The 26,933-nt window shown below is 34.2% G+C and overlaps 1 protein-coding gene across 3 annotated transcripts; it reads left to right on the top strand.

Moving 5' to 3' along the window:
- Positions 1-145: 145 nt before the first annotated feature.
- LOC126740539 (kinase suppressor of Ras 2) lies at positions 146-26,494 on the top strand. 3 transcript variants are annotated; one of them, XM_050446612.1, is made up of 15 exons: positions 146-457; positions 4,624-4,776; positions 4,835-4,955; positions 5,013-5,336; positions 12,634-12,793; positions 12,883-13,022; positions 13,077-13,355; positions 18,188-18,315; positions 18,371-18,482; positions 18,538-18,818; positions 24,341-24,691; positions 24,747-24,880; positions 24,940-25,071; positions 25,793-25,922; positions 25,985-26,494. In XM_050446612.1, the coding sequence occupies exons 1-15, from the start codon at positions 308-310 to the stop codon at positions 26,135-26,137; spliced, it is 2,748 nt and encodes a 915-aa protein (XP_050302569.1). In that variant the 5' UTR covers positions 146-307; the 3' UTR covers positions 26,138-26,494. The 3 variants fall into 3 exon arrangements, with proteins under 3 accessions (XP_050302569.1, XP_050302570.1, XP_050302568.1); XM_050446613.1 differs by having other exon boundaries at positions 12,862-13,022; positions 25,793-25,927; positions 25,985-26,128; XM_050446611.1 differs by having other exon boundaries at positions 147-457; positions 12,862-13,022.
- The last annotated feature ends 439 nt before the right edge of the window (positions 26,495-26,933 follow it).

The following is a 26,933-nucleotide window of genomic DNA, read 5'->3' as shown; positions in this document are numbered from 1 at the left end:
ACATTAATTATTATAATTCACACGATTTTTTTTTAAATCATCTACTAATCATATTTTTTTGAGCATCGAATAAACTAATAGAAAACGGCATTTTATGCTCATCATTTGACAATTGACAGAACTGATTTGACGTTCGGATCAACCCTTGTTGATTATTTGATTAAAATGTCATTAAAAGAAAGTTAGTGTTGAAAAGTCCGGTCGAAAATGAGATCTAAAATCTAAATAAAAGTTTGAAATATGTAAATGTTACACCCATACAGACGGAAATAAAAGTAAACATTCATACTGTGATAAAATATATGTAATGGCTAATGACCCTGGAGAAAAAAAGTTGAAAGACGAGCTAGAAATATTACAATCAATGATAGATGTGTATTCCCCCAATTTGGTGGGTTTGAGGACCCAGTGTGCCACTAGTGCTGAATTGACGCGTCAAGAAATACGGACTTTAGAGGTAAGAATCACTCAAACCAAAAATTCAAAGCTTTCCCCATTCCAGTAGATCTACTTGTTGTATGGTAGTTAACTTGTCCTTGAAATCCTAGATTTCTTTTTAATGCCTTGGTACTTTTCTATTAATAAAATGATTTTAAAGTCACTATTTATAAGTGATAAAACAATATAGTGTATTAATATTATCGTCGAGGATAATCAAGGATGAAAAGAAAAGTAAACCATGCAATTATATTAAAACATGTTAAAATTAGACATATCAGGATAAAGTTCTAAAGGATGCATGGTTACAATCCCAAATCACAGGAGATCTCCAATAAATTTGCCGAGAGAATAGTATTCCTTTGCAATCAACAACCTTTTGAACTGTCTTTTGAATATCATTAGGGATGGGAAGTTTTTAATCAAGATGGGAACATTATTATATATATATATTAATACTGGCATGAAATATTGACTTTTTTGTTAAGGTTGAGGTAGACTGGAGAAAGCATAGAAATTGTTTCATGTTTGGATACTGAGGATTGTGAATTGTATACTTCAATTGCATTTTACCTAGCCAACTAACTCTAATGTTAAATATTCAATCTCTGCAACATAAAACTAGTGAACTTTCACTTTTTTTGCATGACTTAAACTATCCTAGTATTTTATTACTTACTGAGCACTGGCTTAAACTGGGTGAGCTTATTGATCTACCAAATTATGTTACTTTGTCTAGTTTTTGTCGGATTTTGTCTTCTCATGGTGGATGTATTATGTAAAAACTTTTTAGAACACAACTTTCTTCAACAGGGAGATAAATTTATTTATTTATTTATTTACGGACTTGCCATTTTACAATAAATAGAACTAATTACTAAATACAGTATAGATATACATTGCTATGCAAAAAAAAAATGAAAGTATATATCACAATATATGCCTTAAAGATCCTCTAAATCTTGCTGAAGTTCCAAAAAAATCTACAGATTGTTGCATAGAGTTTGCATTATTTAACATTCTTGTAATAGGGTTATTTTTGCCATAATTTGTAGAATGGTAAGGAACATAAAAAACATTAGTATGCCGATTCCTTTTTATAGGTACATTTAGACATACTAGATTTAAAAGATCTGGACAATCAATTACAAATTACACCATTAATAATCTTGTGAAGTAAACGAATTTGAAGATTTAGTCTCCTCCCTTCCAAAGTATCAATATTAAGTAGGGATCTTAATTCACAATGAAAATAATCATCTCTGATATAACCACACCTGTAACCAATATAACGAAGAAACTTATTCTGCACTCGCTCAATTGCAGTTACATAACAAGGGTTCCAGATAGGTGAGCAATACTCCAGAACACTTCTAACTAGCGAGCAATATAGTTTCTTTATCGTAAAAATTGAAAAGTCCTTACTAGACCATATGATGAAACCTAACATTCTATGAGCTCAAGAGATAATACCCAATATATGAATATCAAATGATAATTTGCTGTCCAATACAACACCAAGATCCTTCACTTCATCGGTAACCTTTAAGTTAGTATGGTTGATGGAATAATTGTAAGAAATAGGACTTTTTACTCTTGAAAATGATATTTGATAGCATTTTTTTACGTTAAGGTCCATATGATTTGCTTGACACCAGCCATAAAAATTATCAATGTCTTCCTGAAATAGCTTAACATCAGTCATTGTTCTAATAGGCCGAAATATCTTTACATCATCTGCAAACATTAGTACCGAGCTATTTTTTATATTTTGAGGTAAATCTAATAGGCACAAATTGAACAGAAGGGGACCGCAGTGTGACCGTTGAGGTACCCCTGATGAAGCAATTATAGGTCTAGACACTGAACTACCATATTTGACTCTCTGCATTCTATCAGTTAGAAAACTATTTAACCAATCAGCTACCCTACCGCTAATTCCCAAGGCCCTTAACTTTGCAACCAAGAAATTATGGTCCACTCTATCAAAGGCCTTGGAAAAGTCAGTATAAACAGAGTCGACTTGACACCCTTGCTCCATATTGCTTAAAATAAAATTTATGTACATTAAAAGATTTGTATTGGTTTATTGTTTAATTTAACCATCTCCTAAAGGAAAAGACTTTTAAATTTACTGTAATTTACTCCATATCCATAAACTTATATATAATTTGTATTTATAGATCTCCTCTAGGAGACTGCAGTGAATTCTTTTTAAAATTAGAGGCACTTTTATTTGAAATTCCATCGGTGGCTTACATAGTTCTTACAGAAGACTTTAATATCAACTTTAATGATAAAAATTCTGTCTTTACTCTGCGCCTCGATCATCTAATGTGGGCATTTAATATACATATGCTGTAAAAGATTTTACTCATATAACACAGTCAACAAGCTCCACTATTGACTATATTTGTTCTAATTTTCCATATGACTCTGTGGAAACAGTCGCAAATTCTGCTTTATCAGACCATGAGTTCTAATCCGAAATCTAAAAATTTATATTTGGATACAGTTAGAGGTTCATACAAAGTCATTAGTCCAAAAAAAATTAAAACTACCTACTTGCCAAATATTCATCAAAACAAGCATCATTTCCCAAACATAATTTAGTTTTCACATTCAATAGCTTTTAAGTAACTTATCATGAAAATAATTCTACTTAGTTAGAGTACTGGATAACATTAGATAGGTTTTAAATGTTGAATATTAGAAGAATAACAGAGGATCAAAGACAGAACCTTGTAAAAGACCATGACTTATAGTTCTGTCAGTTTACACATTGTCCCAACAAATTAGTCTCACACCATTAACATCCACATGGCATAATTTTAATTGCTTACAATCAATTCAATCTTTTAAATCTCTTCTGTTTCCTTTAGTTTTTTTTAAATTGGATATTTTTGGATTTTCTAATCTTATGGTGAATTGGTTTGTAAATTCCCTGTCAGGGAGGACCCAGCAGGCACGAATAGGTAATGCAAGATCAAGCTATATTAATGTCACTTCAGGTGTTCCACAAGGTGGGCACTGTTCACCTTTGCTCTTTAATATTTTTGCGAATGATATTGGTGCCTGTTTTGAGAACAGTGACTTCCTTTTATTTGCTGATGATTTGAAGGTTTTTAGAGAGATTTTATCAATACTTGATCAGATTTTGTTGCAAAGTGATTTGGATAGATTGAATGAGTGGTGTGTTAACAACAATTTGTTTTTGAATGTAAGCAAATGCAATTATATAAGTTTTCTCAAGCGAACTAAAAAGGTTGTCACTTCATATAACATTCAAGGAAGTACACTTCAATATTGCAGCATAGTTAAAGATCTTGGTATCTCGTTTGATGATCATTTAAACTTTAATGCACACATAAACAAACAATATTGTTCTCAAATCCTCTAAGAATCTGGGTTTTGTACTAAGGAACTGTAAAGAATTTTCTATAGAGACCTGTAAGAGGTTATACATGTCATTGGTTGTTTCATTGCTGGAATATGGCTCAGTGATATGGTCGCCCTTTTACATGAATAATTGCTTGTCCTTGGAAAGAGTTCAGAACAAATTTATTAGGTTTTGTCTCTATAAACTTCGAATAAGAATTCCGGATGATCATGTTTATGATATTGTTTTAGAAATGCTTGATATGAAGACATTGAGACAAAGACGGATATATGCAGATTTAATTTTTTTGTATAAATTATTGAATGGTCAGATAATTTGTCCGGAACTTCTGATGACAATACAATTTAATATTCCATCGTGTCTTTTCATTACCATTTCATAGCGCCAATTATGCATTACATGCTCCTATTGAAAGAACTCTAAGAATTGTCAATACTAGGGAGGTTGAAATTTTGGGCATTTCCTTATCTAGATTTAAGAGTCAAATAAGAGAAATTGTTTAATTTTTTTTTTTAGTGCAATACTGAATATTATACTTTAGTAGGGTATGTTTTTAGTATTTTTAGAATTCTGTTGTATTGATTTAAGTTATAAAACTATTTTCGGTATTTTACATTTATAAGTAGGCTTTATTACTGCTTAATAGTTAGTATTTTACTGTTAAGTATGGTTAGGTTCAATTGATTTTGTATTTAATTTACTGTTGTAATGGGGTTGATCCCGTAAAATAAATAAAAATAAAATAAAATAAAGTTTATTAAAAAAATGATTGATACTTGTTTCAGGGTAAACTAATCAAACTTTTCTCCCAACAATTGGTAACAAAATCAAAACTGAAAAATGGCATTGCAATTAGGATGCCCAATATCAGACAATGGCTACAAGTAGTTGGCCTGAGGGAATGCTCGGTCAATACTGTTTGCAAAAAGATTTTTACAGTAAGTTTGTCTTAATCGGGTATCATTCACTATGTCATAATTTGATTTGACTTAACAGTTGGAGGAACTGCAAGAAAAAACTGAGCATGAACTCAGAACTATATTGGGAGACACGCCTGGTTCCACAGAGGAAGTCTGTAGATTAGCCAAGGCCTTGCATAATTTAAAAATCTACACAGGTATGTATCGTATTATGATTTATTCATTGCCTAGATTTATTTGGGTTATTTTTGCAGATTTTTTAAGAAGCGACGGGAATCAAATAAACCCAGAAACCCAAGATTACAATTTATCGTGGGACTCTTGGGACCAAAATGATCTGAAAATGAAACAGTCACCGCGGATCAATAGGGCCCAACGTCAAGCCAGAGCGTCCGTTCCTTCCGAGGAGAATTTGTTCAATAACAATCATAAGGCCAGCGGTGCAATAGCTCCTAGCCCCTCCGTTTCTAGTATTATTTCACTTAATTCCAGCAGTCCTATGGGTGGCGGAGCGGCACCGCTTACCCCTCCAGGTTTTGCTAGTAATAGCTTTAATTCACCTAAGGATAGAGGAAAAGGTAAGCATCTTTTTTTTTTAAATTTATTTATTTATTGCAATACTTCACAAACACCACAAAATTGCTAATAACTTACAGAGAGCATGTCAGTCGGCATGTTGTGGAGCTTTTCAAAACCAGCATAATGCAACGGCAATTAGTGCATATGGGTTCCATAGTGCATGATTTCAGTTAAACCAAATTATTTAGCAGAATTTTTTAAGCTTTGTAATGAATTCAATGAAGTAAATATCAGGGGAAAAAATTGTTTAAATATTCCCAGGGATACTACAGAGTTTTGCAAGTCGTGTTTCATATATCGAGCAGCTAGTTTATATAACAAAATACCTGAGAATCTTAAAACATTTAGCTGTCCCTGTTTTAAAAACAAACTAAAAGATTTGATCGGGAGTGGTAATCTGTGATAGTCTGTAGTAATTTTGTGATATGTAATTTTTTTAAAGTGTTTATACTGTACTCAAAGCTTTTAAATAATGTCATGTATTTTAAAATTTGTCAGTGTATTTGAAAGTGGATATTTTATTGGTTATTGCCTAATGGCTAAATCTTTGTTGGTAATTGTTAAAAACCGCTCTGCGGATCTATTACCTTTTGACATTTTTGTTAATAAAAGATATTTTATTTTTATTTATTTTAATTACATGTAAAGTCCTAAGTTACTGATTAATTTAAGCCTTAAATTTAAAATAAAAGATAATATAGTTTAAAAAATAAAAATCATAATAAGAATATAAAACTTTAAAAAATTATTAACGGAGATAAAAAAAGAAACAAGAACAATCATAAAAGGGGTCTTAACCTGATGTAGTATTCCCAACTCAAATATGGAAAATCACAATAAAGCTTTCAAATCTTTTAAAGAAGTACTTAAAATGTCTATCTTAGTTTGAGTAAACACTTCATTTACAACAGTCAACACTCTGACGTTTAAACTGGACCACCCTGTATATGTTTATATTCTTTTACCTATATTTATATGTTTTTGTTTGTATTTGATTTTAAATTAAGTAATGACTTTTAGGTATGTAATTTTCTTTTCTTTTAATCTCTCAATTGTTATTAAACTGGATTTTTAATTTCTGCATACACTGTTTTTCTTGGTTTAATTTTGTGACTTGTGTAAGATTGTAAGGTTACTAGCATCAATAAACTACCCTGCTCTACTTGACTCTACTCTATGTTTAATAGCTAAATAAAATTTATGTTTTATTGGTGCAGCCATAAATTCTGCTAGGTCCTTGTATATGTAGGCCGGAATGTTATCTGGTCCTGTTGATTTTTCAAGTTTTAATTTTTTTTTACACGTTCATTTTCAGTAGTTAATGAGAAATTAAATATGCTACCACTAAAATTGAGGATATCCTATAGGGCCATTTATAAAGTAAAGTTTATTCATGCTTATGAAAAAAAAAATTCTTACAATCGTCACAAGTAGATAAATACATATTAAAAAATTATTTCACTTACAAATTATTAAAGTTTTACATTGCAAATTAAAATCCTTATCTAAAATAATAAAAAAATAACACCCAAGATACAATTTCACAAATACTAAATAAAATAATCACAATTTACAAACAGTTAAAATTTTGGAGACCCCAATATCAATTTCAATTTCCCAAAACCTATTTTTGTTTCATTTTCACCAATTTTCACAGTTGAGCTTGTAGATACTCATCAAAGCTATCGAAGGCTCTATCAGCAAGTAATTTTTTTACTGAGGCAGCAAAAAGTTATTCATTTAGAGCTTTAATATAATTAGGAAGTTTATTAAAAAAGCTTGGGGCATAATAAGTAGTTGAGATACGAGATTTTTTGAGCCTTAGAAGTGCATTTCCAGGAAATCTACTTGTCGAGTGCTGTGAGTATGAATTTCTGATCTCTGGGTATATTTATGTAAATTATTTTTTGTACATATGTATTAGATATTCAAAGATATACCGTGATGGAAGTGTAAGAATTTTAAGTTTTTTAAAAGAGTCTCTCACATCGTCCCTGAAACCCAGACCCTTGACAACCCTCAAAACTCTTCTCTGCAGTTTAAAGATTGTCCTAGCTTGAGGTGCATGACCTCAAGCCAAGAGACCATAATTGCAGGTGGACTGTATTAGCGCATGGTAAAAACCATTAACAAAACATCCTTATTTACTGGGCCTTTTAAGCGTTTTAAAAGAAATATTTGTTTTGCCAATTTATTTGCAATGAACTCCACATGCTTATCAAATATCATAGTAGGATCTAAGTGAACACCCAAGAATCTCACCCCATCCGAAATCTCAACATTGGTACCCTCTGTATTTCTCAAAGAGAATAGGACTTCCTCCGTTTTGTTGACCTTTAGGCTAAGTCTATTTGCACTGAACCACTTGCCCATATCTGACTTCACCTTCACCAGCATCAGCTCCAGTTCTTGCAAACTAGTACTCCTGCAAAGAGCAGTAGCGTCGTCAGCAAACAGCAGCAGCCTAGACTCAATTGAACTGTCGATATCATTGACATAAATAATAAAGAGGAGTGGCCCCAAAATAGAACCCTGTGGCACACCATGAGTTATTTTGCATTCTGCTGATAAAGCTCCACCCGAACAGGTTTTCTGTACACGTCCAACAAGATAAGTTTTAAGAAGTGATAAACTGGGCGGGATCAGACCATAAAGTTTAAGTTTGCTCAGAAGGATCCTGTGGGATATGCAGTCGAAGGCCTTTGAAAGGTCACAGAAAATTGCCCCAACATGGGACTCCATTTCGAAGCCCTCAACCGCATACTCCAGAAGATCCAGTGTAGCCTTAACAGTCGATTGTTTTTTCCTAAACCCATACTGAAAGTTTTTGAGGATTTCATTTTGTTCAAAATAGATATAAAGTTGATTTTTTAAAAGTAGCTCAAAAACCTGCGATATTATTGGAATCAAAGATACTGTACTGGACGGTAATTATTTAAATCATCTCTACTCCCTTTTTTGGTATGATCTTTTGAATTTTAAAGCCACTTGGGTGGATGCCTTCCCTTATACATAAATTTAAAAGCATTGTTAAAGGATATATTAAATGCTCTTTTAATTGTTTTAGAAGAGGGACATTAATTCCATATATGTCTCTAGAATGTTTATTTTTTAAATTACTTATAGCATCTCTAACTTGTATGTACGTCACTTCACTAAAAATAAGTCTGATCCATAAATGATTCAGCAGTGACCGTGGCCAGTGGAATCTTCTTGAGAGTTTCCTCAGCTATACCTGAAAAAAATGTATTGAAGACCCACGGGCTGCTCACTATTCACCTTCTTTTTTTGGCCATTTACAATCTGCCAAGCAGCTTTCGTTCTATTATCAGCCTGTAGTATATATTGAGAGTTTGCCACCCTTTTTGCAGATATAATTTCTTCCCTATACCTTTTTTTAAAGATTTTGACCTGTTCTGCAAGTTCTAGACATTTATTATTGCTATACAAGGAGTTTAAGAAATCCAAGGTTTCGCGCATTTGCTTTAAATGATCATTAAACCAAGAGACCTGACAATTTCCCACCACACTCTTCTTTTTTACTGAGAATGATGCATCCATTGTATTCACTAACAAACAAATAAAAAATGATGTTATTTCATTTACAGTGTCAGGGGAGCATAGAATGGATACCCCTCTGTGTTATTGGTCTATGAAAAATTTGCTTTGTGTGAGTTGTAAAGGTAGAAAAGTTTATAAAGAACCGGCTGCTCAATATGCGCACAAACCTATTTTTCAACATAAAATCGATAGAAAATCCGATGGCAGAGAGAAAAGACGACCGCAATATATTTTCTCTCGCTTCTTATTAAAGAAACCGCAAGAACAAAGCAGCCGCCGTACTTCGTTTCTTTGTACCTGCCGGGAATTTAAAGCCTATGACGTAGCCTGAAGGCCTACTCAGTGTCGTCTCGTACGGGAAGTGAGTTAATCGTGTTATAAGGCATTTAAAATCTGTTGTGTTTTTTTTTTTAAGTATAATAGTGAAATAGACTATAGTTTTTTTAGTTAGTTAGACTGTCCGATTTTTATTGTAAAAGGTAAGTAAAATTGGTTTAAATTATTCAATTTTCTAATAATTTAAAAAAATAAATGAAAATTAATTACTGTTTCGTAAATAATGGGTTACTGATTTTTCGCTCAGGTAAAATTTTTTAGTTATTTCTATATAAAGTAATACCAAAAATGATATTAAAATGTAATACGCAGAAATGATACTCTTAGTTCATTGATTGGATAAGCGGGTACCTTATACTTTTCAGTCCCAGTTCCCTACCCATATTTTCACCTATAATATTTAGTCAACCTTTTATTATTATCAATATTGATAATTAATACCACACTGACAACTTTATACGATTATTTTAAAATCCTTTATTCTTCTCTTTTTAGGGTCAAAAAGCGGAGACTATCATGATGACATGAACCATCACAACTTCATGAAATGGGCCGAAAATCAGTTAATTCCAAATTTACTACCTAATTATCCGTCCTAGTATTAGACAATGCAGCTTATGACAATGTACATGTAGTCATGAATATTACATCTGGAAGTAAAAAGCAGGAAATAGTTGACTGGCTCTAGGAACGTAATTTTACATTTGATGCAAAACTCACCAAGACAGTAGTGTCTGAAAATAAAAAAAAAGTATCCTGTAAAAACCAAGTTGGACGACCTAATGGAAAAGCATGGACACATTGTGTTACGTTTGCCTCCATACCATCCAGAGCTTAATCCGATAGAAAAAATTTGGACAACTGTTAAGAATTGGGTGGCAAGCAGAAATTCCACTTTTAAATTGGCGGATGTCGAAACTTTGACAAGGCAGAAATTTGCGGAAATTTCGATTGATAAGTGGATAAATATTTGCAACCATATAGACAACATAGAAAAACAATATTTCAAAAGTCATCACCTTTTTGATGAAGCATTGGATTCTTTAAAATTTACAGTAAATACAGGCTCATCTGATGAAGAGATCGAATGGTCTTCATCGGATGAATCTTATTTAGGTTGTAATACACTATCTGATAGTGAATAAAAATATATAATATGTAAAATAATGAAATAAAACTTTAAGCTTATACCAATTTGTTTTTTTACATAAGTCGTTTAAAATACCTAATCCTTAGAAAAAATACGAATAAAGAATAATTTTCAGCTGCCTATTTGAAGTCCTGTTTTAAAAATAATTAGCGAACTGCATCCTCCTGTAAGTAAAACTATTTTTTATTAGATTTTTTATGGGCACATCACAATGCTAAAAAATATAATTTTAATTTATCTACATTTTTTTAAACGAATCTCGGAGCAATTAAATTCAAATATATGCATTCTTAGTTGGTATTTCAACTAAATCAAACGCACTTATAATATCGCTAGCTATACCTACTAAAAATCTAGGGCTATTTAAACTCTAGTACAAATAAATATTAATAATTTCAACAAGTGTGCCGCCTTCACTGTCTTCAGACCTCGACATAGTCATCTGACCCGATCGATAGAATAACGAGATACGCGGATTTTGCCGCCTGTTGATGTCACCGGTTCTTTATAAACTTTTCTAACTATACTTTGCATGTTTACATTGAGAACATTTACTGAACACGTAAGAGTATCTCTAAAGTTAACAAAAATATTATCAATGCAATTCAAATGCCTCGTATTTTCAAAAATTTCCTGTGAAAACCCATAAGATTTTAAAATATCGAGAAAATATGTAGTTGTTCCTGATAAAGTATTAAAATTGATATTAAAATCTCCAGTAATACAGATAAAATTATTGTTCACAGTTAAAATTTCAAGAAGGCTAATTACTACATTTATAAATACATTAAAATCATCTGCTGGTGGGCGGTACAGGGCCACTATAATCATAATTCTGCTTTTTATTTCAATGGCAGCTATTTCGCAGCTCTAAATCTAAATCCTAAATCAATAATCTAAATCAATAATCTAAATCAACTATAAATCCCGCTGCAATACATCACAGTCTTCTTGGGCCTTGACAATCCTGAAAAGTTTGAAATCATTCGCAAAGAGAAGTCCAGCAGATCCAGTGAGGCACTCAAGTAAAGAGTCAATAAAACTAAGAAACAGCAGAGGACAGCCCTGAAGTTGCTATAAATGTTTTAGAGGTTGTAGACCCATCCCTAACCCGCTGAACTCTATTCGTCAGATAGGAACTCCAAAGTCCACCAGCCTTTCAAGCAGCAGTTCATGATCAACCTTATCAAATGCTTTCTCACAGTCTGTATAAACTACGTCCAATTGATATTCATTGAAAGATTAGTAATAGTAGATTTACACTTTAGGAAACCATGCTGAAATTTTTGGCATTAAAAATTAAGTTAAATTGTTACAAAGTAAGGTTTCAAATATTTTTGCTAATATGTTGATCAAACTTATTGGCCTATAATTTTTAATTTAATTTTTATTTGCGCTCTTAAATACAGAAGTTATATCTGCTATTTTATTTATTTATTTGCTTATCTATTAACGGAATCCATTTACATTGTAACCTTAGAAAATATATAATAAATTACATCAAAGCTTGTGAAAAATATCACTCTAAATAAAAACTCCATCTCATATCACTTAAAATCACAGTAAGCACTAAATGCATCCTTTTTATTGGTAAAAAAAAATTCGTCTATTTCCAGAGGATATCTTTAGTTTAACCAGAGCCAACATTGAGAACCCTATGCAAGAATACATGTCAATTAGGGTTCTCCTTGCTTCCAAAGAATGTAAATTCAGACTCGATCTAACTCACTCATATTCATATTCCTCTCTCCGATAAACACACCTGAAAGCTACACTTCTTAAAAATTTATTCCACACTCTTTCTATTTGATGGACATAACAGTGATATGAAGCAGACCATACAACAGAACAGTATAACCTCCTAAATGTAAATAATGAAAAATCGGTCCAATACCTTTGGATAAATCCCAATACCTTCATTGCCTTTAAAGTAATTTGGTTTATGTGACTAGAAAAGGTAATCTTAGAATCTATTAGGATGCCAAGATCAGAGGATTCCATTTTCAATGCTTCTGGAAATTGTTTATGTTTAACAGCTAAGTAAAATCTATGTTTTATTAAAGCAGCTATAAATTCTGTTAGGCCCTTGTATATGTTATCCGGTCCTGTTGATTTTTCAGGTTTTTAGCTTTTTATACTTTAATTTTCAATAGTTAATGAGAAATTAAATATGCTACCACTAAAATTGAGGCAATCCTAAAGGGCCATTTATAGTGTGTTGGTGTATAATAAGATTACATTGTTTTTAGAGAAAAAATTCCCCACCACTCCTCCGGCCATCAGAAAACAACAAATTAGCAACAAGCCAGCTCTTGCGGCCGACTCTTTCCCTCTTACCAAAAGTAAGTCGCACGAGTCTCAACTGGCCGATACCAAAACCAAATATAATGGGGATGCGAATAACTTTAGGTGAGTTCATATTTTTTGGTTTTATAAAATGAAATATGTAATTAACACTATATATTTTTCATTATTAGTGAAGATAATAAAAATTCTAGTATACGACGTGGTAGATTACCGACCGAACCCGGTCCCGAAACCATGGGACTTACCAGTCCAGTGGCCACTAGTCCGATAAAGTCACCGCCATATAACGCGTTATTATCTAACGATAGTGACGACAATAGTTTTAATAAATGTATGTAAAAAGACGATCGAGTTAAGCGAATTATTGGAAACCAAGCGTTTTCAGATAACAGTCGTCTTCAAGTGCCGAAATCGCCGCAAACGCCCCCGATGAAAGTGAGCATGACCCACCAAATTACGCATCGGTTTATGAAAACGTTTAAACTGACGGCCAATTGCGACATGTGCGGTCAGAAGATCTTCGGTAAGGCGCTCAAGTGTACCGAATGTAAATATTCGTGTCACAGGGAATGTCAGGAAAAAGTGCCGGCCTCCTGTGGTTTGCCCAATGGTCTTCTCAAAGAGTTTATTAAGAACTACGCGGGGACCCAGAGTACTGAATATGGTAAGCCAATACTCAATATATTACAGAATATAAAATATTTACAATGTACTCTAATTCTCTAAATAAATATACCTTGACCATATCGGGTTGATAAATATACCAAAAGTAAAAATTTATCAAAAAGTCGTTGAATAAACATGTATTCAACGATAATAATATGTGGTGTTATTATACTTGGGTCAAGGAGCATTTTGTGATATAATATATTAAAATCACCAGTGACTTCTAATAGAAAGAAAGAAAGAAAGAAAGAAAGAAAATGTGCTATATTACGTAAGACAACAAAATCTTGTGTACAAGCATCCTAAAAACTAAAAAATTCCAAATTCACTTTAAATTTCAAACAAACATAACTTCTAAAACACTTTACCATAAAATTTACACACATTACCAAAATTAATCATAAAAAAACAGATTGAGAAAAAAAGCATCTTTTTGATAAATTTCATTAAAAAATAAGTAAAGCTGTCAATAAAACAGAATTTAGAAGAAGTAAATTAAATTATTTAACAGGAAACAAAACTAAAACACTAAAATGATGTCAGAGCACAGGTTAAAAGGTATCATTAAAAAAATCGTCAAGGCTATAATATGCCCTGGATAATAAAAGTGATTTTAATTCCTTTTTGAATCTCTTAACTTCTAAAATTTGTCTGATACATAGAGGAACATGGTTGTAAATTTTTTTGCTGAGGTATATAAGTGAATAAAAAACGCTTTAACATTATGTCACTAGTTTGATTGAGGCCTGCAGCACTCGTATTATTTGAATAATTTCAGGAACCTTCTTAGCCATAATAACATAAAATTAACCCTCTAAAGGGCCAATTTTTAGTTTATGAAAAAAAATCATAGGCGGGTAAATTCATAACATAAAAATGAATTCGAGGCTTAAAAAAAGTTTATCATAAACCTTTAAAGCTTTGGGGATGAAAAAACCTCCCTCAGTCTTAAGGCAGACCTGCCGACTAAAGGGACAAAAATAGTCAGGGTAAAAAAAGCGAAATTATACTTGAAATGTATATTTCGTGCCTCAATACAAAAAAATAAGATTAGTGTAATGCTTTATTGTGTATGAAACTCTTGAAAACACTTTTCAGTTGAGGAAAGGCACAAATTTAAATTGCATTTAGTGCAAAAGAACTGAGTTTCAGCTTTACATCCTTTGTTTTTACACATCCTTTTACCGGATCTATCCAAAAGGTCGGGCATGCGGTTCAAACCATCAAATCGGATATCTGGCTCGGGGATATATGTCTTAGATTTTTTTGCAGGTTGCATTTCTTCCTGCTTCGAAGCAGATGAAGGCCTGCCAGGACGTTTTCTGACAGCTTCGTTAACAGCTTAGTACGGCAGCTACTTGTGCTCGAAACACTGGTAAAGGCGGCGATTCTTTATGAATCCGTTTGTGTAGCAGATATGCGTTGACCATAGCCATGTCAATAAAATAGACGCAATGTCCACTTGCTAGTCTTTAGGCGAATATGGTACCTTCCAAGTAATCCATCCATTAGATCAACTCCGCCCATGTGATAATTATATTCACGTATGATGGCGGGGCATTCAATTTGCACGTACTCATATCTTGTTGCCTTTGATGGTTGTTTATCTTGGAGAGCACTTTTAAAGGGACGTATGTAGAAGCCAAATGCACATTTTTGTTATCCTTCCACAATACAGTTGTCAAATCTACACCATGCGCATTTCCCACATACTCAACAGAAAATCCCTTATCTGCTTTAGCAAGCTGTTTATCTTTTTCACTAGGCAATTTACAATTAGGAATACGACCAGAACGAATTGTCCCCAATGAATAAATGCCTCGGCTTCTAACATAAATAAGTAGTGGCAGTGTCGTATAAAAATTGTCAAAATATAAAATATGATTGACAAAGTCGGGTATTGTTTGAGATAGCCGGACGACAACATTTGCTGCTGCTCCCAGATTAGGCGTATTGGGCAAAATAACATTGCTCCATGCGCCAGTAAAGATTTCGAAGGCATAAGAATAACCATTGCTGTCACATAGAATAACACATTTTAGTCGCGCATAATGGATCAAATTCAGGTTGAGCCCGTTTTTTTCTTTTGATTTGTAGTTGAAGTGAAGATACGAATCATAAAGAATCGTTTGGATGTCATTGCCGTACGAACTGGTTCAAGTGAATAACGACCCCAGTATTCTGTCGCATTTGGATATATCGTTATCGACATAAATATCAAGATGCCAATGTTGTACTTCCGGATCTCAGCAGCATTGGTAACAAACGTTGTCTTGATGTCGTACTGTCGAGCATATAAATTTGTTTGTTCTGCAATATTTTCAAGAAACTCTTGTGTAAAAAAATAGGCGAAGCATTGATATGGAATTTTTAAATCCTGAAGCTCTATGCTTCCACGGAATACCACTTCATTTTTATGCAGCTGCAAATGCTGTTTACGCCAAATTATTTTTTTTTGCATTTTTTTCACTGTGCTAAAAGTGCACTTGGGTTTCCCGTAAACCCACCTGTGTTAGGCTCGGAAATATCAGCCCCATCTTCAAATTCTGGCAGAGGAGAACGTGGTCGTTTTTGCTGTCGTTGAAATGAAGTAGATGGTCAACGAGGATAAAACTCTTGCAACAACAAAAATTTTTTGTGATTCAGTTGAATAATTCTCTGATGTCTATGGCTGTGAGGTATCAGGTGTTTCAATATCTAATGTCAACAATTGGTCGTCAGGCGTAGAAGATTCAGAAGTTAAATATTTCATCTTCAAGACAAAAATCTGGGTCAGCAAGACTATCATCATGGTCAAAATCGTCTTCCAGCCCATCTTCAATATCGGTGTCAGGTCCTATATCTAAAGGGTTTTCCAATAAGGGCGGGTCGATGTTGAAATGGAATAAAACAAGCTGTATCTGAGATATTAACAAAATAATTTTTTTATTTGAAAGGCCAACTTATGCCATTATGTATGGAATATGACATTATTCAAATGTCCGCCGCGGCTTCTCACGGTGGCTTGGATTCGAGTGGTCCAATTTTCAATTACTCTGCTGCATAGATCCGGCTGAATTTGAGCGATGGCCTGGGTTATGTTGACTTTCAGGGCATCGGTGGATTGCGGCTTATTGGCATAGACCTCGGACTTTAGAAAACCTCACAAGAAAAAGTCTAGCGGGGTCAAATCGCAAGACCTTGGTGGCCAATTTATGTCACCTCTCCGAGAGATAACCCTGCCCTCAAATCGTTGACGCAGAATGTCCATCGTGTCGTTCGCTGTGTGGCACGTAGCGCCGTCCTGCTGGAACCACATGTCGTCTATGTCCATAATGTTCAATTCGGGCCAAAAGAAATTGGTTATCATTGATCGGTACTGCTCCCCGTTGACAGTGATTGCCTCACCGACATTGTTTTGAAACAAGTACGGACCAATGATGCCGCCGGCCCAAAATCCGCACCAAACCGTAACTTTTTGTGGATGCATTGCCACCTGGTGAATCTCGCAGGGGTTGGTGTCGTCCCATATACGGCAATTTTGTTTGTTAACGAAGACATTCATCCAAAAATGTGCCTCGTCACTAAAGATGATTTTTCGGCCAAAATTAGGGTCAACTTTCAAACATTCTGAAGCCCAGTCAGCGAACAAACGGCGTTCTCTATGGTCATTAACTTTAAGCTCCTGGGTCAGTTGGATCTTGTACGGGTGCAGGCCCAAGTCCCGACGCAAAATTCGCCAAGTTGAAGTCTGCGAAAGGCCAAGTTCTTGTGCACGCCTCGAGTTCTCCTGAACACTTTCACGGACAGCGGCAATGTTCTGGACTGATCTGGCGTTCCTTTGACGTATGGGAGAGTTGGTTGATTGTCTAGCGAACCAGTCATCTCAAATTTGGCCACCAAACGTTGAAGAGTTGACTTTGAAGGACCACCGCGCCTACCGTATACTGGACGCAAGGCACGCAATGTTTGCACTAATGAACACTCGTTTTGATAATAAACTTTTATCATTTGGACGTGCTGCTCAATCGTGTAACTTGTCATGATGATTTGGCATCAGTAACTGAATAATAAACAACAGATTTGACCAAAACAACAAACAGTCAACATCGGCCCGCCTTATTTGAAAAACCCTTTACATTGTCCAAAAGTTCAAACATTTCGTCCGAAGTCACTTGAGATAAGTCATATAATTCAGGCTCTCGGGGATCCTTCCCGGGCTGTCCTTTCTTGTTTGATGTCATATCTAACCACAAAAAACAAAAATAGTGAGAAAATAAATATTTCGTATGAATGAGATAATTTTCACACAACCCGGTCGATCCGCCTTTAGGCAGGTTGAGGTTATGAGTGATTTATAGCAAACACACATGAACTACTTTTTTTTTCAACGCATAACTAAGAAATATAACATACATAACTCACCTGTAAATTTTTTGGCTTGAACAGATCGCTACACGTATTTATTTTATAGCACAGAAAATATCATTTATAGCGAAATAATTATTCAGTAAATTTACTAAGGCGGCACATACGCGACTGGCGCTACTGAAAAAACACGGGAACCAATAGCCGTCCTAAGTACGTCAGACACCTAACAAATTCCACCCTAAAGGCGGGATTGCCGCTATGTGGCCAAATAATTTAAAATGCTTCTCTAAATGAGATTTTGATAAAGCCTGCCTTAAGGCGGGTCTGCTGGCTAGAGGGTTAAATATAATTAAAAAACTTATTTTGATTATAAAAATCGAAAGAGAGCAAAAAAGTTTTCTAAATATTCACTAAAAAATAACTAAATCTTTATTATTAGGATACAGTAAATGATTATATTATAATAATATTATTTCGAAGGCTCCGTTTGCTACCCTCCAGCCCCGAAAGGCAGAAACAAATCAAACAGTATAGTAAACTCGCTTTCGCGAATAGGACACAGAAAAGGGTCCTACCCTTCAACTGCTTTTGGTAACATACCTTTTCAGGTAAGTGTCCCTATTATTTTATACCATCGTTTAATTCAATCGCGGACTTTTTCAGCCTCCGGACAGTAGTTCGAATACGTCAAGTTGCAATAGCTCGACTCCTTCGAGTCCCGCTGTCCACACCTCAACCACGCCGCATGGAAGTCAAAAACAATTCCAATTTCCTGGTAATATAGATGAAAGCCCCAAAAACCAGAAAAAGAATTATTATTTTTTAAATAGATATTATGCATACGAGTGAACCCATACAAGAAGTGACGATTCATGATTCAGCACCGGTGGCGTTACCGTCGCCGATGAAACATCACCACCACGAAATACCGAGCGGGGTGCAATTGTCTCGTAACGATTCGAATGACAAAAGTGCCACGTCACAAACGTCAAACAGTACGTTGGTGGATTCGGAGTCGAAGACGCCGATTCGGTTGGATTCGCAAGACAGTCAAGTGTCCGACAGTGACACAATGATGCCCGATACCGGACACATGGCCAGGCAAAATAGCGTAAGGATGATTTTGTTAAGAAAATTATCTAAAATTATATTGTGGCATTTTTGCGCACACTAAACGCGATGACTTAAGACTACTGGAAACGTTTCTTTGCTAGTATTTTAAACTAATCTCTAAGAAACCATATATATTATTTCTAATTCGTTTCGCCAGACAGAACAACTTAAACCTAACTGAGGCCGATAAAAAAATGCTCGGAATCTATATAAACATGGAAGTTAGTGAACAGAAAAAAGTATGTATTCAACATAAAACCATTAATAATTATAAAAACTAACAAAAGGTTATTAAGATTACCATAGACTTATCCAGGGTGCAAAGCAAAATAATAGACGCAGGGTCCTGTTTACTTCACAATCTTTATTTGAAAAATACCGACGATTTTTTCTCAACTCTTTAAATCCGAAAATTCAATTTACGGTGGAAATAGAATGCAATAATAAATTAATTTTTTTAGATCTAACTATTAATAAGATGAGTAAGAGCTTACAATACTCTATATATAGAATACCAACACAAACCGACAATGTCATTCCTGCAAAATCAAACCATTTCTTTGGACATAAACTGGCAGCTTTTCACGTATTAATTCATCCCTCTTTCACCTTTAAACTCAAACTCAACAATGCTTTATTGTCAATATAAACATAGAAGTTGTAGACAAAGCCAATAGACTGTACATTAAAGGAATAAAAACGAGAAGCTAATTTAATCATTAAAAAATTTACTTAAACTATAGTAGGCTTTACTAGCAAGAAATATTTTCGTCCTTGTACGTAGGCTTTTTTCAGTCTTCAAGTTTTCTGAACTAATTCTCCATTTGAATGTTTTTTAACATATTTCTTTTAAAAATTTTTATTAATAAATTATTTTTTTATGTATATATGTATGTGGTATAAATTTTATCCTTATATTTAAATCTTGATAATATTGACTTTTTTTTATTTAATTTTTAATCGATGACAAACTGTAAAAGTTCAAATTTTTTTTATTAGGTATATTTATTTACCTAATATTTTATTTTAGGCCTGAAGAAGGAACGAATTAATTTCAAAAACTTACAACAAATACCTTTGTCCCAGTTGTCACTTGATTACAATTATTATTGTAAGGAGTGGATTGGCCGGGTGTTAATAAACTTGATGTGTTGCTTTCATAATAGCAATCATTTAAGTTTATGTTTTCTACTTCCATTGTATTTTTCTGTTGTAAAATAAAAAAGCAACGTTATTTCTGAAAACCTGTGACAACGCCATTTCCACTACCATCACTAATGTTAGGATTCGCGTGGTACACTTCATTATTTATCCAAGAAATCACTTTTTCATTTATTAATGTGCATGGCAGGTTCAGTTTTATAAAAAAAAACCCTGACAGGATTCCGGCAAAGCTGCAGGTTGTAAAGTATGTAAAATATAATCTGAGCCTTCATTATGTTACATGCAGATTTTGCCCTAAGCATGTAACATGGGATTTCATATAAATTCGGGCAAAAGTTTATGGGTTTTGGTATCGGCTTGGAAGGGTTCTGTGATTTACAGTTTTATAAATAGAATTTGGGGTTTGATAGCAATGCAATTTATTTTATTTTTTTAGGCTTTTGGGGTTTGATTATTTTTAGGAATGTATTTACCTACCCTATCCTGTCAGCACACCTCTGTGGAGTTAGTTGTATTCTGTTTCGTTAGTCCCTATTCATGTACCTGGTGTTGGGAACTTTCTGACCTTTGATTTATTTGTCAAGAGTTTTTATGGGGCCGGTATATGTCTGGGGTATGGAGGGACTTCTAGAGGGTGCTGTTGTGCCACAGATTGCGCTATGAGTGGAGTAAATAAGACCTTTTAGATGGTGATCCGTTAGTGTAGGAAAACTTACAAATACTTTCTTTTATAGCGGAATCATATTGGGCAAGGTATCCTAATTGATTTGAAATTGGCCTCCCCAGTTTTGCTTGCTATATTTCTCTTCAATTCTTCAAGTTAAGTTTTAGTAAATAAACGTTCCTTGACATCTGGTTTCTAACCCTACTAGCCGATTGACAGTAATGACTATTGACACACTTGTTGTCGTGGGGGTTTGGCAGCGTTGCTGTTTCCCATTAAGGTTTGGTTTCCATTTGGCGGATGACGGAGCGGCATAAATCAGGCAGAGCGACGTAAGAGGAAAATTGAAATTTCGTAGCCCCGTTGGGAAAATTTTGTTAGTTTTCCATGTTTTAGTATCCGAGCAGTATCATTTTGCTGTGGTATTGCGGAATTTCTATTTTGATAGAGTGAGGCACCGCGTAGTTTGCACCAAGAGGCAGGGTCAGATCGTGTCGAAGAGAGAGAGTGACAAGTTCACTGCCAGTGTCACCTGTCACTGTCTGTCAGTTCCTTGTCCAGCCTGTAGCCATCCCCTTATCAGAAAGAACAGTCGACATTTTTGTGGTTTTAAGGAAAATTTAAGTTCATCTTGCCGGGAATTCGGTTGAATGGAAAAATATTCCTCCCAAGTTTTGGGGTTTAATTTGATAAACGTCTAGTGGGGAGTTGTAGCCGAGAGGATTTCGGATTGACCTAATATTTTTGGATTTGGTCGGCTGCTTCCACACCATTTATGGGATTTTGAAATTTTCTAACCACAAAACGAGACTCTAGGCCTCGCTCACCACCTTAGGTATGTAGCAACATGTTAGTAATTGCCATCGAATTGATTGCGTGTTTATTTTTTTTTCCTCCTTTTTCTCATTCTCTCCTCTATTCTCTGGTTTCTTCTGGTCATCCCAACACTGTTGGAAACCGGCTTAAGTGAGCCTCAACACGCCTGGACTGAGCATTGTACTGTGGCTCTGCGATTTTGGATTGGACCTTGCCTGAAATCGACTTGCCCATGTGGTCGTTACCCTGGTTGTAGCTGACTGGTTCCAGAGCTGTCGAGTTAAGCTACCTTAGCTGAAATACACAAGAGATTAGAGGACACGCCAGTTTCTGCACTTTTTATTTTATTTTTCTCTTATTGAACAGTTTGATTTAGGGTTGGGGGTTGATTTATTAATTTGAATTTTATGAGCTTATTTTCTTTTATGTAAAACAGAAACGTTAAGGGGTTCTTGCTAAGTCTATTAATATTAACATATTTAGTCATAATGTTGGTTGTTGGTTAACAGGTTTTATTGCACCAACATATCATTAATAGTCTTTCAAATTCGAACCTTACTATTTCAAAGTTTTATTTAGATTAATGTGACTTGAGTAGAGTTTGTAAAAGGTATTTTAGGGCCAGTGAGGTATTGTGAATTAGGCTCCAAACATATACTTCTTGTAAACAACACGTGATCACGTTTTGGATTTTCCCCTTGAACAGTAGTTCAGTGCGGATTTGTTTTTTTTTTACTAATTCCTCGCCTTAAGCATACCTCAAGTAACTCTTAATTCTTTTATCATTTTTTTTTTTAATTTAAAATTACTACAATATTACATTTTGAATAATTATCTAAATTTAAATATCTCAGTGGAATTTAATTTTTTTAATACAAATGGAAGTGACTATATAAATTCTTGGATGATTATATTAATCTGGTGGACCCATGGATTGTTATTTGACTTTTCCCAAATTATTTCCAGCTTTTAGGATCTAGGTACAAGCATGTCATCATTTTCTTGATTAAGGGGGGCTTATATTACCATCATAATATATCAGGGTTTGGTGTAAAATATTTAAATCAAGTGGCGCTCTTATTAAAATTTCTCCCACTGTCTAAAAGCTGGCGGCCACCAAATCTCTGAATCTTTTAAAACAAAATTTGCTTGTCTGGACTTAGTAATTTTTTTGTGGTTGGATAGTAGGTATGACTCACACGGGTTGGAAATAAATTGGTTTGAACCGAGTTACGCGCTACAATTACTGTTGATATCTATCTCCGAGTCATTTTCCGTTCTAGAATTTTAATAAATTAGGCTACTAACTTTTATTTTATCGTCATACCTTTGGTAACTGATATAAATTATTACGAATAATACTAATTAAATAGCATTACTTACCTTTTTTCATGATCCCAGCAATTATTAAAGCCATTATTATTGACTGAATCTTTTGCAAGGGCTACTAGTCTCTTCGTCCTACTACTAAAAGCCATATTAGGTTCCCAACAACAACAAAAATCTCACACAATTATTAACTTTGATTTTTGATCAATCCACTTCGCAGCGATACCAATTAACGACTAAATTTACTCAGCAAAATCGCGGCAACTACGGCCTGCTCAGCGAAAAAGCGACAAACGCGTCCGATCCACGCGCACCTGCCGCGTATTCGTTAGGCATTAAGAAGATACCGCATTTTTCCTGAGCAGTTGGATGAATTTTGCACATACCGCCAAAATAAAGTTTATAAATTCGAAAGGTATGTTACAGATACTGCATTTTTCGTTTGCAGGAAGATAGTTTATTCCCTAAGAAGTCCAACGATGGCAGTAACTTAATTTTGAACATTTTTGCAGATACCGCTTTTTTACTTTGGACGGCAGAATAATAATAGGTTATTGCTATGAATTTTAATGCAAGTTAAATGGTAAAAAAATAAACTTAATTTTATTCTGTATGTCTCTGATTTTATATTTTTATTTTTTTTTATCAATGCTTTATTGTCAAGAAATTGTTACAATTTGTAGACAAAGCTGTATAACAAAAAAGACATAAAAATACAAACTAAACACAATTAAAGAAAAGAAAACCAAAACAAAATTTAAAAAAAAAATAAATAAATAGAATAGAATATCTACAATTTATACAGATTAATACAACTTAAAAATTGTAAGTAGTCAAAAATATTATTATAAAATATACAATTTAATGTATACAATGTCAAAAAAAAATCATTAAAAAATCTCTCTTTGTTAAAAAAAAATGTAAAAAATGTTTAAAAAAGTAAAAAATTATAAAAAATCCTAAAATAGCTACACAAAGCAGTATACCTAAACATGTACAGATAGTAGTAAAAATACATAATCAGCTAGTGTGAAATATCAAATCAATGATTACAAAAAAAGATCGTTAACTGTGTAAAAAGCTCTCTCCAGTAAGAATGCTTTTAATGCTTTACGAAATGCAAAAAAAGATGTGATGGATTTAATTTCCAATTGTGCATTTTTTTGCATTATATCATATGGAACTTTTGACCAACTCTGAATGTGGGGTAGGCAGGTATAGACCATGTTCCGTGTTTCTAAGTGGATAACTATGGGAAGGCCTAGCAGATGCTGAACCGTGTTTGCGTATTAGACAAACGGACTCAAATATGAATAAAGATGGAAGAGTTAATATTTGAAATTTTTTGAAGAAATGCTGGCTATGCTCTTTAATATAAGGCTTATTAGGCCGTTCCACTGTGCGGCGTCTTTAAGGGACCGTATTTTCATAGGGGCACCCTGTATATCAAATACAATTATATGGTAACATATGTTTATTAATAAAACCTTCTATTAAATTAAGCAGAAATAGTTAAGTATATAATATAAATATTGGAACATTTTCAGTTAAGTCTAAAAGAGTGGGACATTCCGTACGACGAATTGAAAATAACGACCGAAGTAGGAATGGGTCGGTTCGGGCGGGTGTTTCGCGGTTATTGGCACGGGGACGTGGCGGTGAAACTGTTAAACGTAAAAGACGACAAACCGCTCGAGCAATTCAAGATGGAGGTGGCGATGTTCCGGAAAACGAGACACGAAAACTTGATCCTGTTTATGGGGGCGTGCATGAAACCCCCGAAACTGGCGATCGTCACCAGTTTCACAAAGGGAAACACTTTATTCACGCATATCCACTTGCGCAAGGACAAATTTAATATACATCGCACCACCACGATGGCCCAACAGATTTGTCAAGTGAGAACCTTCACGGTCCTTCACGGGCTCATGTAATTAATGTCGATTCTCGTAGGGTATGGGGTACCTACACGCAAAAGGTATAATCCACAAGGACCTAAAAACGAAAAACATATTTTTGGAGAACGGAAAAGTCGTCATCACCGATTTTGGTCTTTTTAGTGTGACGAAACTTTGTTTCGGTCCCAGGTAATTCGTTCGTTCCTTTACCGTTATCATTTGATTTACATATTTCTGATTTTATTTAGGACCGAAAGTTTATGCATTCCTCCCGGTTGGCTGTGTTACTTGGCTCCCGAATTGATGAGAGGCCTGGACGCGCATCGTTTTCAAGAGAAAGAATTGCCGTTCAGTATGGCCTCCGATATTTACGCTTTCGGGTAAGTCTCTTTTATTCAAATCAAAAATCGCTTTATTTATTATTATAAACCTAAAAGTTGTTAACAAAGCTGTAAAAAAGAGAAAATAGTGGACATTTTTATAAAACAAAATAAGGAAACATAGGTAAAGGTTTTTAACACTTATAAAATACATGTATCAAAACTAGTCAGTGAATAACAATAATAAAAATAACATATAAAACAAAACAATATGTCACAGTCAGTATTCCTCAAATGAAGAGGTACCAAATACGAAGTTAAAGAGGTACTACAGATACAAAACGTCATAAAAAAAATTAAATGTGAACAGGGCAAAACATTATAAAGCCTTGTGATTAAAAGTAAGTTTTTAAAATCAATAGTTTTGAAAATAATAATTAAAATAGAATTTGACGGATCTTATAAATCAACCTGTAATTCACGAACTAATTAATTAATAACATTTTGCAACGCTTTAAGAGGATTTAGAATGATCATCAAAATTGGCAACTTTTTTCTAATTTAACCGCCCTCGTATCTTTTATAGTTTCGGAAATAGCAATAGTCACACATAGAGTAAATAGGGCACTCTGTATATATGTAGTAATATACAATAAAATAGTTCGATATAGTCAACGATAATCATTTACTATATCACTTTATTTTATTCTGTTAAAATTGAGTAATCACTGGCAACATGGAACACTAAGCATGTTTATATTTACAAAATATCCCCTCTTAGGACCGTATGGTACGAACTGCTTTGTGGCGAATGGCCGTTCAAAAATCAACCGCCGGAGGCCGTCATCTGGCAGGTGGGAAAAGGAATCAAACAATCGCTTGCCAATTTACAAGCCTCCGTGGAAGTTAAGGTAAGGTAACAACGTTGACCGTTCACGCAATCGCATCGGAGATAATTTAAAAATGTCTGTAGGATATTCTGATGCTCTGTTGGCAGTTTAAAGAAGAAAAGCGGCCGGACTTTCAAAAACTGTCTGATATTTTGGGAAAACTTCCCAAAAAGAAGTTGGAGAGGAGCCCCTCGCATCCGGTGCATTTGAGCAGATCCGCCGAATCCGTATTCTAAACCTTAAGGGGGAGGGTTGTTCTATCATGTTTTCTCTATTTAAGACAGAAAAAAGATCATCAGAACCCCAATTGGGAAAATAGTGTTTATTTATTTAACGCTGTAAAACTGTGATTATTTTATCTTTCCATTTTCAATTTTATAAAAGAACTGATTTCTTTAATTTTGTGTGCATCAATTTTTTTTTCTAAATGTGATCTGTAATATAATTTGAGCATAATTTTGTACATTACGAATTTCAAGTAGCATGTAAAACATAAAACCAAAGAAATTCATTAGATAGATCGTCGATTTCTTATTTATTAATTTTAACTGATAAGATTTGTTTTGTACATAAATAAAGATACGCCTATTTCATTTCTTTGTTTTATTATTGCCGGTTAAGGTCACGGGGAAGGTTCCAGGTAGTACCCATAAAAAGGGTCGGGATATCCAAAGTTTGGGTTGTTTCATTTTTCGTATCGAATCGAATTTTTTCACCAAAAATTGATTTTTTTCGAAATCAAACTAAGTATACCAACGTCTTATTCTGATCACCTAGATCACGAAAACACCGGGTTATAACAGGATCCGAGCAGAACTAAAGGAATGAGAGCACTTTGAAAATCCTGTAAAAGTCGTTTTCGACGTCCGTTTTTGAGGCCAAAAATGGGCATCAAAAATGCCATATCTCAGCTATTAGAAGAGCTACGACCTTGCGGATGGTCTCGTTGGATTCAGAACGACGAAACTAAGACAAAACCGTTGGAATTTTCCCGATAGCTCTCATAGAAGCCGAGATATCGACCTTCAAAGT

This window comes from Anthonomus grandis, chromosome 9 (assembly GCF_022605725.1).
Source record: "Anthonomus grandis grandis chromosome 9, icAntGran1.3, whole genome shotgun sequence".
Taxonomy (NCBI): domain Eukaryota; kingdom Metazoa; phylum Arthropoda; class Insecta; order Coleoptera; family Curculionidae; genus Anthonomus; species Anthonomus grandis.
Note: the sequence above shows the minus strand (reverse complement) of the source record. Positions and strands in the feature narration are given on the sequence as shown.

Bases quoted from the DNA above. Each gene is read 5' to 3' on its own strand.
- LOC126740539 (XM_050446611.1), top strand. From the start codon at position 308: ATGGCTAATGACCCTGGAGAAAAAAAGTTGAAAGACGAGCTAGAAATA. The intron at 18,483-18,537 runs GTAATATAGATG...TTTTTTAAATAG, and splicing joins AAAACAATTCCAATTTCCTG to ATATTATGCATACGAGTGAA. The intron at 18,819-24,340 runs GTAAGGATGATT...GAACATTTTCAG, and splicing joins ACATGGCCAGGCAAAATAGC to TTAAGTCTAAAAGAGTGGGA.